At 41.8% G+C, this 9,478-nt stretch overlaps 1 protein-coding gene across 7 annotated transcripts in view; it reads left to right on the plus strand.

Moving 5' to 3' along the window:
- Nucleotides 1-9,002, plus strand: part of atp11c (ATPase phospholipid transporting 11C) — a 31,637-nt gene extending 22,635 nt beyond the window's left edge. Inside the window, exons 21-31 of one of the 7 annotated variants that reach the window (XR_005099297.1) lie at nt 40-142; nt 212-357; nt 438-497; nt 1,291-1,418; nt 1,762-1,897; nt 1,974-2,039; nt 2,123-2,226; nt 2,304-2,460; nt 4,788-4,918; nt 5,925-5,956; nt 6,737-9,002. Coding sequence is in view for 5 of the 7 variants with exons in the window: in XM_037263093.1 (XP_037118988.1) it covers nt 40-142; nt 212-357; nt 438-497; nt 1,291-1,418; nt 1,762-1,897; nt 1,974-2,039; nt 2,123-2,226; nt 2,304-2,460; nt 4,679-4,783 (1,005 nt within the window). In the remaining 2 variants the exon portion in view is untranslated. Of the gene's footprint in view, nt 1-39; nt 143-211; nt 358-437; nt 498-1,290; nt 1,419-1,761; nt 1,898-1,973; nt 2,040-2,122; nt 2,227-2,303; nt 2,461-3,418; nt 3,510-4,678; nt 4,919-5,924; nt 5,997-6,736 lie in introns of those variants that run through there. The other 6 variants (XR_005099296.1, XM_037263093.1, XM_037263095.1 and 3 more) reach the window with 6 other exon arrangements.
- The last annotated feature ends 476 nt before the right edge of the window (nt 9,003-9,478 follow it).

Here is a 9,478-nt window from a genome sequence, read left to right on the forward strand (position 1 = left end):
TTCAGAGTTCTCATTTGCTTGCCTCATTCCATTCTTCAGATTGTAAAACTGGTGAAGAACTCTAAAGGCAACCCGATAACCCTCTCCATTGGTGATGGTGCCAATGACGTCAGCATGATTTTGGAAGCTCATGTTGGCATCGGTAAGAATTCTCATGCTAAATCTGACACAAGAAAGTCCTTTGGCTTCTCATTTCCTCTGGATATTTCAGGCATCAAGGGTAAAGAGGGTCGGCAGGCGGTGAGGAACAGTGATTACGCCATCCCCAAACTCAAGCACCTGAAGAAACTCCTGCTGGCCCATGGACATCTCTACTATGTTCGCATTGCACACTTGGTTCAGTATTTCTTCTACAAGGTAGCAGAGCAAAAACACTTTATCCTATCCCCTACACATGCTTTTGAGATGATCTTCACAATCGACCATTTTCCCCACAGAACCTGTGCTTCATCTTACCTCAGTTTTTGTACCAGTTCTTCTGCGGCCATTCTCAGCAGGTGAGTACGCAATGAGAACCCTGAAAGTTTCAAAAACGTAGTGATCGTCAAGTGGCTGTTAAACTCGCTCCGCCCCATCTTTCCCTCTGATTGACCCTTTGTTATTGCCCTCAGATGTTTGCACGTCCATCCATGCTAGATGCAGAAATGTTGCCTCAATCATAGTAAAAATGTCCGGCGTGTAAGCATAGCATTATCCTAGACTGCAGCTAGAGTTCTGAAATTAAATATTAGATATCTATCTATCAAGTGGCCTTTTATACCCTCTAAATAGGCCACATCGATTTGCTGTAAATCTTTCATGAACATAAGAAAGGTTTGGACTAACTAACTGATGTTTACAAGTAAGAAAACCTGTTAACTAAGGAAGGGCCTGGATGGTATTTCCAGCAGGAGAATAAATATCCTATCACTCAATGTGCTTGCTAGCAAACTTTTACTTAACTTGGTTCAATGGAAATGGAAAGCAGCCTTCGTTCGGGGCCGGCTTACCACAGCAGCGGTTTCCAGCATGGTGGTTATAATTTGAATCTATTAAGTTGACAGACTTAATTTCATTCAGCTTCACTCATCTGTGTTTGCAAGTGACTGTGCTTCGTCACTCCACATGGTCAGCGACTAGTCGACATCACACTCTAGCGGTCATTGCGGAGTTGTGAAGTTGACGATACATTTTGTCTGTCGTGTATTAGATTAATGAGCGTATGTGTATCAGTTTTGTCCTCTCCTTGATAATAACCCCTGGCCTCCCCACCCCCACCCCTTTGTCATCCATTGTGGCCGTCCTCCCCAGCCCCTCTATGACGCAGCCTATCTGACGATGTACAACATCTGCTTCACCTCTATGCCCATCCTGGCTTACAGCCTCTTGGAGCAGCACATCAGCATCCAGGCTTTGCTGAACAATGCTCCCCTCTACAGGTACGCCCTGGAATCTTCCTTAGATCGCAGTCGGAGGCTGAGATAATTTTCAGGAATGTGGGGGAGATTTTGTTGTGAAATACAAGTTACTTATTTATTTAATAATACTGAAAATATATTGTTTTTTTGCTGTTGCAATGCTTTAATCAGTCATCATGATAGATAGATAGATAGATAGATAGATAGATAGATAGATAGATAGATAGATAGATAGATAGATAGATAGATAGATAGATAGATAGATAGAGCCATTAAAGTTGCATCCAAGCATAAATGATATGAAATGTCACCATCATCATTTAAGTGAAATGTCTGATGTTACTTTTGCACGGGTCATGTGCAGAGAGATTCGCAAGAATGCCATGTTGCGATGGAGGCCCTTCATGTACTGGACGTTACTCGGGGTCTTCCACGGTTTGGTCTTCTTCATCGGTGTGCGATGTTTGTTCAGGAACGCCGCCCTGCCGGAAAACGGCCAGGTTTGTTTTTCGCTCCTCGCACGCTTTGCTCTGTGAATTTCTACAGCTCATGTGCTATGTGTATCTTTGCATCCAGGTTTATGGGAACTGGTCATATGGCACAATCGTCTTCACCGTCCTCGTCTTCACGGTCACATTGAAGGTGAGTAGCTGTTTTGATTAATAACACGCATGTTTGGCGGGAAAATGTTTCATCTTGTTCTTTTGTGTCCTGTCTTCTCCTAGCTTGCCCTGGACACACGACACTGGACATGGGTCAACCACTTAGTAATATGGGGCTCCCTTGCATTTTACATGCTTTTCAGCTTCTTCTGGGGAGGAATTATTTGGTGAGTAAACAGATGATCTGGACTGTTGTTGTTTCTTGCAGCCGGTGTCAACCTTTGTGCTCTCTGCCCTCCTGCAGGCCATTCCTGAGGCAGCAGCGTATGTATTTTGTGTTTGCCACCATGCTGAGTTCAGTGTCAGCCTGGTTGGTCATCATCTTGCTCGTCGTGCTCAGCCTCCTGCCAGAGATCCTTCTGGCCGCCTTCCGCAAGCCCTTCAACCCATTTACTCAGCAGGTAACATACACACGCATGCAAACACCTTTTCTTTCCCAGGTTGTTTATTATTTTCTTTGTGTGTAATCAAACCTGCTAAATTGCGCTTCTTTCTTTCTGTTGGATTTAAGCACATCTAAGATGTGTTCAAGATGGGTTAATTTTTTTTTTTTTATGTGAACGTGCTAGTCCACACGACGGGCTGTTTAAGAAATTCAAACGGGACACAACATTAGGTACACTTGTATTGTGCCAACCGGAGAGATCAACAGGTGTGCCCTGAGAAATTATCCATTTTCAGTGTAATAATGATAAAACATTTACTGCAAATAATATATTAATGTTCATGATCTAAAGTGACATTTACTGCAAATGCGCTTTCAATTACTGCAACCACCCACGTTTCATAAAAAAAAACAAAAAAAAACTATTTGTATTCTACCAGTCAGGTAAATTAGTGATGAGTTGAAACAAACGCATTGTGATTTCAGTCTATATTCTCTTTGACACGTTTTTGTTTGGTGGTGTGCGGTGGGATTTATCTAAGGAAAATAATGTGGGTCTCCTGGTCACAAACAGTAAAAGCAGCATCACAAATTCTGCCCGTGGAAAAATGTTAATTATTCATTCCTGTTTTTATTGTTGGCATTGTTTTTTGGATATGATGCACTGCTTCACAACAACAAACTTAAAAGCCAATCCTAAACAGTAGTACCTGTGTGGTATTGTCATTCAAAACATCTGCATTCCCTTTTTATAAATACAGCTCTTGTTTCTAAGAACAATTAAATGTGCAGGTGTACCTATTGTGTTGGCTATTGACCATGAGGAGTGTTTAACCCTCGCTTTCAAATGTAAACTAATTGTATTGGCACTAATTTTCCCTCCTCAAAGCGCTTTTAGTACTTAACGCTTTCTCCTCACTCTGCTTCACTTTCTCTGCTCTCGTTTCCTCCGTGGACTCCCGGTCTTCATAAAGATGAAGCACCGCCTTCCTTCCTCGGGGACTTCTACTATCTTCATGTTGTCGCAGACCGCTAGCACTCACAGCTTCTCGTGGAGTGACTGAGGTCTCTTTTCTCTTTCTGTTAGCGTTGACATCTACCCCGCTCTTTCCGTGTGTGCACTTTGACGTTCCTTTCCTCACTGTAGTCACCATTTCTACCCTCCACGTAATCACGAACGAGGGAAGAAGCTCTATTGAATCAGCCAGTACGTTCAAACCTTGAATCTCAGCACTTAATTTGGAAGGACTATGCGTTTCTTCGAGTCTTTCGTGATGATGTGTGCGGTCATATCAGTCGGCCGTTTGTCTCCTCCCAGCTGCGCCTGTCGCATGTTCAGCACATGTCCGAGCATCTAGGTCTGCATGAGGCTCAAGTCGCCATCCGCATTATGGACACGCACCGCAGCTCCCCCTTCTGGCCACTGCATTGTGTTCGTCTCTGCATGTGTATGTCTGTCTGTCTGCTGCAGAGTTCAAGGAACGGCCTTGCTCAAAAGCCACATATGATTTTTATTTTATTTTTTTAAATAGACGCTCACATCACATTTAGATGAGGTAAAGGGAAAAAAATAATCCTTTGCCCACCCCTGGTTTATAGTGGCTGGACATATAATTACATAGACATTTAAGAATGTCAGAGTGGCTACAATCTCAACCACTTCAGTCAAAAATGTACAAAGTGGCTTTGACTAAGGTAAGTAACTAAGGAACAGGTATTTTACTAGTCTGGTTTCCTGCAAAAAGGTGCTTTTTCTGTGTCCATGTGTCTCACTGTATTAAGTCTTTTTGTGTATTCGTGCCACTTGTCTGACAGCAATCATAAGGCTGAGAGCGACAATGTCTGTCTGTCTGTTTGTGCCTGTGGTGTATGAGGAGCCATGTGAGACGTAATTCAGGATTATCTTTTTTTTTCCATTTTTAATGTTTTGGGGTGGCCCACAGCCCCGTAGTCCACTCTAATAGAGCCGCCCCATTCCTGAGCAGATCACTTATTCAGAACCAAAGCAAGAGTCCTCATGCTGGAATTGTCTTGAAGCAGTAATGAAATTGTTTTTTTCTAGGTGCATTTCAGCATGGTGTGAAAAAGGATTTCAAGTAGTATTTGTATTAGCATTTCCCTCGTGTGTTTCAGTAGTGTGTATTTGCGGTAATCCTGAATTATGTCCCCGGCGGTCCTTCATATGCTTGTCAGTTTAGTTACGTCTCTGGTGTCCTCTTACCCCACCCTTCCAGAGGAATCCAGTTGAGTCGAATTCGGGGGGCATCCCGTCCCCACGGTCGTCAACCAGGCCCCTGCTCATGAGAACCTTTACAGATGAGTCCAATACTGTCATTTAAACAGGTACCGGTCCATCCCTGGGCCTATGAAGCCAATCTAAAGCTGCCTACCAACCCAAGCCCCCTTCAGCTGATGTCTCCACAATCCTGGCTTCTAACTTAGTCTTACTAGGCATCGATTCCAAACACGACGTGGTGTGTGGCTTTGTGTTCTGCAAGCTGATATTGGCTGGCTGAAGAGATGCACACTTTCTTGCAAATTTAGGTTCATTCTTCACCAAACGTTGTGCATTTTAAAATTATTCAAATGGGTCTTTTCAGCCTCCCTTTTGATGCCTACCCGACCTCTCACCCCTCATCACCCGCTTTAAATCAAATGTTCCGAATGTGCTAATGCCACCGTTGTTGGGTTCACACACGGGTCAGCTGGCCTGTGTGATTTCCGCCTTTACGGTTGTTGTGCTGTGACGTGATCATGTGTGCATGTTGGAACCGTGCCTTCATTATTTGTGTCAACCACAGTCAGAATGCAGCTACAGTACATCGGCACGGTGGAAAGGTCACATGATTTAAAGAGTAGTGCTCATCCTAGTTCTTTTTGCAATCAGAAATTGGCACCCTTATTTTATTCTGTAGGTGTTTTCATCATATTTGTACATGCTGGGGTGCCTTGAGCAAAAGTTGACCCCTCGATAGTTGCTAGCATGCTCACGCAACACATTAATTTACCTCAAGGCACCACTGTCATTTTAACAATATGAAGAAAAAAAAATGCAGCATTACCATTATAACATAAAAGCTGTCAAATTAAAACACTTGTGAAAAGAAATGGGATGACGCAATTTTCCTATGAGTGGTGGTGACTAACAATGATAGTTTTTTTTTTTTTTTTACGCTTACACGGTTTCGGTGTCCAAAATGTTCATATTGCAGGTCGCAACTATTGAGTGGTATTTTTGCCAACATTTTTGCACGATACGAGCAACATCCTATCTCGCGCTTCCCTCGGAAGCTGCAAACTTCCACCTATTCTCTCTCTGCAATGTGAACATCAGAGGGTGTAGCACATACTTTTGTTTTTTTTGTGTGTTGTGTTTTGACCACATCCTGTAGTCAGTCAGAGCTACGTGTGATCGCCTGATGACTTTTAAAGTGTACAATGGCATCTGGCGCTTAACCCCCATTTGTGTTCCCCAACTAGCTGCCCGACGAAGACCAGCTGTGCACATCCAGGTAAAGCAAGAGGACAGAGTAATATTCACTTTTTGCAGTGGTGAGGAGAAGCCAAGTACAAATACTTCCTGACTGTACTTAAGTAGACTTGCAGGTGTCTTGACGTGTTTGGAAAACGGTCAACTCAACCAAAGTTGAGATTGTGATCACGGAAATTGCGATCGTTGAAAACCACACGCAATCGTTAAACATGTTCTCATCTAATTTTGTAAAAACAGCTTACATGTCTTCTCCCAGTGGCTGTGTAATGATTTTTGTAACTCAATTCACCAAGTTAGCGGGGAACATGTTTTGAGAGCGCTTAAGTTGTCCTAATGCCTGCTAATTCGTAAAACTAGAATTAGCAGAAGGGAAAATAGTCTCTTGCACCTACTTGTTGTCTCCATAGGTAATGTCAAAACTCCATGAATCTGTTTGTTGTCACATTGCTCCACAAACTTGAATTTCACACACAAGCCTACCTGTTGAAAACATACATCGTATGTATTGCAGTTGAATTTAATGGTCGACGGCAGTGAATGAGTTAGCACTAGTACCATATGACCTGGCTCATGGTTTTAGTCAATTCTACTTAAGTACAGTGTGAACATTTTTGCCACCTCTGTGTCTCGTCTGTGTGTGTCACAAAACTTTATTTAATCAGGATAATTAGTCTCCCCTATTTTTTCTGTCCCTCTGGTTGCACTGTATTTTCTCTGTGGTGACGTTTTGTCTGATTTGTGTTTTGGTCTTTCTTTTCCACTGGTGCATATATTGACCACTTTTTTTTTCTTTGTCCAGGCTGCAGCCGTGGCTCTCATATCTTACAAACAACTGATGGCTCACCAGTGAAGGGACACGGCAGTGGCGGCCATATTTCAGGGTTCTGTGCCAGTCAGGTCAGACGCATGATCACCACGGGAGGAACGGCGGCACCTCTGACTCTACTTTAAGGAGGGAAAAAAACTCAACTGTCCGTCCTCTCGATTAGTTTTGACAGTCTAACACACACAAACACGCCACCCATGCATGATTGCGGAGCAGCTCACCTTTTTCTTTATTCTTTTTTTTTTTTTTATGTACTCAGATGAGAGACTTGACTATTGTCTTTTATCTACAAATGAATGCATACACAATTGCCTTGTCCCAAACACTGACTGCTGTGTTTTAACAAGCAGTTACATTACCACTCACTCTTATGCTCGACTGCATGAGGGGAAAAGTCTTTATAATGCAATGTTTTAAAAAAAAAAACGACGAGAAGGACAAGGTGTGTTAAATGGTTATTTGTTTCCCCCCCAACATAGGTATCTGGGCCATCACTTTTTTTTTTTCTTTCAATCAGTGGTCTGAAAACCTGTCATTCAAGTTTGTTAGTTTGCTGAAACCCGTCCACGCGCTCTAAAAAAAAAAGCCAAAAACGTGTGTGTCTCTGTGTGGGGGGATTAAGGAATGGATTAGCGATTTAGGGGCAGTGTGGCAAAGCTCATAGCGTGACCTCAATCTTCACGCCTTAAAAGTGTTTTTGTTTAATTTAAAGATTCCAATTAAGATGAGAGATTTAATATATGTGCTATACTGTATGAAGCTCATATGCTGAAAGCCAAAAAAAGACTCGGACATTTGTGACTTGAAAGTGTTGTTTTTTGTTGTGCATGCCCACAAAATTCCTGAATGGCTCAAGAGAAGCCACAAATACCTGTGGGAAACTTGCATTAATTTGCCTTTTACAGTGGTGCCTTGACTTACAAATTTAATTAGTTGCGTGACCATGCTTACAACTCTAATCTCTTATCTTCAGGTATTGTTTGCAGTTGAAATGAATGGAAATGCCATTAATTGCAGCAGCAACCCCCCAAAAAAAATATTTTTCACAATAAACACATCCAGTAGTGTCACAAGTAAATTAAAACTAAACAAATTGAGCAGTTTTTTCTACATTTCAGTTTTATTAGATCTACCACAGTGACATTGGTATTTGTTAGCCCATTCATAGCATTAGCAGGAATATGATAGCAATAAGGTAACACACGCTAAGGCAACATGAGGTTTTAAATACAGGTTTTGAAGAATTGTTCGCTATCTGCCAAACTGCTGCTTGCTGTGAAGTGATTTGACTTCACTATACAACCAACACTTGGATTTTTCTGGTTTTATTTTTGCTCACAAGTCAAAGCAACAACAACAAAAGTCCAATGTTGGCTCTTAATTCCAAAAGCAAGTCAGGTCACGCATATCTGAAGGCATCACTGTATTTGGAAAGAAATAGGGCCAAATCAGCCGTGGACACGTTGCTTTTTAAATGAAGCTAGAATTAGCCAAATGGTTTGTTTGACAAGCAACTTGAAATGAAATCCTACGAAAATTCTTTGACCACTACTGCGCTGTTGACGAGACATCAATGGTTCATCAAGGCACGTGAACCTCACTATGTACACGGTAGCCCACTGTGAGGAGGTGATATTATAAAATAAATATACTGTATGATGATGCATTCCCTTCAACCATCCAATTACTTTTACAGCCATTATATTAAGGGTGAGGTTTTCCACATGAGTATATTTTTCCGTATTTATTAAGGTATCATTTGACTCGCAAATGTTCTATTTTTAGGTCTTACTATGGAAAGTTAGCCTGTCTTGATATTCTTACAAAAAAAAATGCTTTCAGGCTTTATGAGTTACCTCCTGACTGCACTGTGCTGGCAAAAGAAGTCAAGCCTGCTTTGTTATGAAACTTTACAACCTTTAAGTGGCATCAGTGATGCCTTTTCTTTTTTTTTTCCCCCCCGACGGCTTTCAACCTTTGTGGAGTTTGTTTCCCATGTCTAAACAGAAATCTCAACAGCGGATTGTATTTTTAACCCTTTTCTCTTTTCCCGAGCTACTTTTCTGTAAGAAAATCAAAATGTACCAAAAACCAAGAGGTTATGGACACCGTACCATCTTGTGCCCTTTTTTGGCTCGCCAGCCTCAAAACACTCCTCGACCTCTAAGATGAATGTATTGAAATTCTATTTAAATTCTGAAAGTTTCTCTTTAATAAAGACCATTTTTGAAGATAAAAACCCATGTTCTCATTTCTGTGTGCGTGTGTTTGAGGACACCAAGCAGATGCTGTGCAGGAATGAGACTGCTGGCAGGATAATCTGGATCAACTGCGCGGCTGCTTTTTGGCTGTGGCCTCCCCATCCACGCAGGAGTAATTCATTTATTTCTTTTAATGGCCTTTTCAATTACCTTGAGTAAAAAGAACATCGGGGCATTTGTCGACTCCTTCTGTCTAGCTCCACAGGATTTTTCCTGCTTTTCTAAGACACCTTGATGCATTTTTAAGAGTTGGGTGTCTATTAGAGGGCACCTGGAAATTCATTCCAGGAGTGCATGATGCCAGTAAAGTCTGGGAAAGGTTTAGAATTTCTTCCAAAATGGATGAGTGGAAACTTTTCGCATCTGAAACCAATACCTTAATAGCATAATTGCTTCAGGCTTTTTTTGAATGGCTGTTGAAAACAAAAACAAATTATACCCAATTAGAGTAGCC

The sequence above is a fragment of the Syngnathus acus genome, chromosome 10, assembly GCF_901709675.1.
Source record: "Syngnathus acus chromosome 10, fSynAcu1.2, whole genome shotgun sequence".
Lineage (NCBI taxonomy): Eukaryota > Metazoa > Chordata > Actinopteri > Syngnathiformes > Syngnathidae > Syngnathus > Syngnathus acus.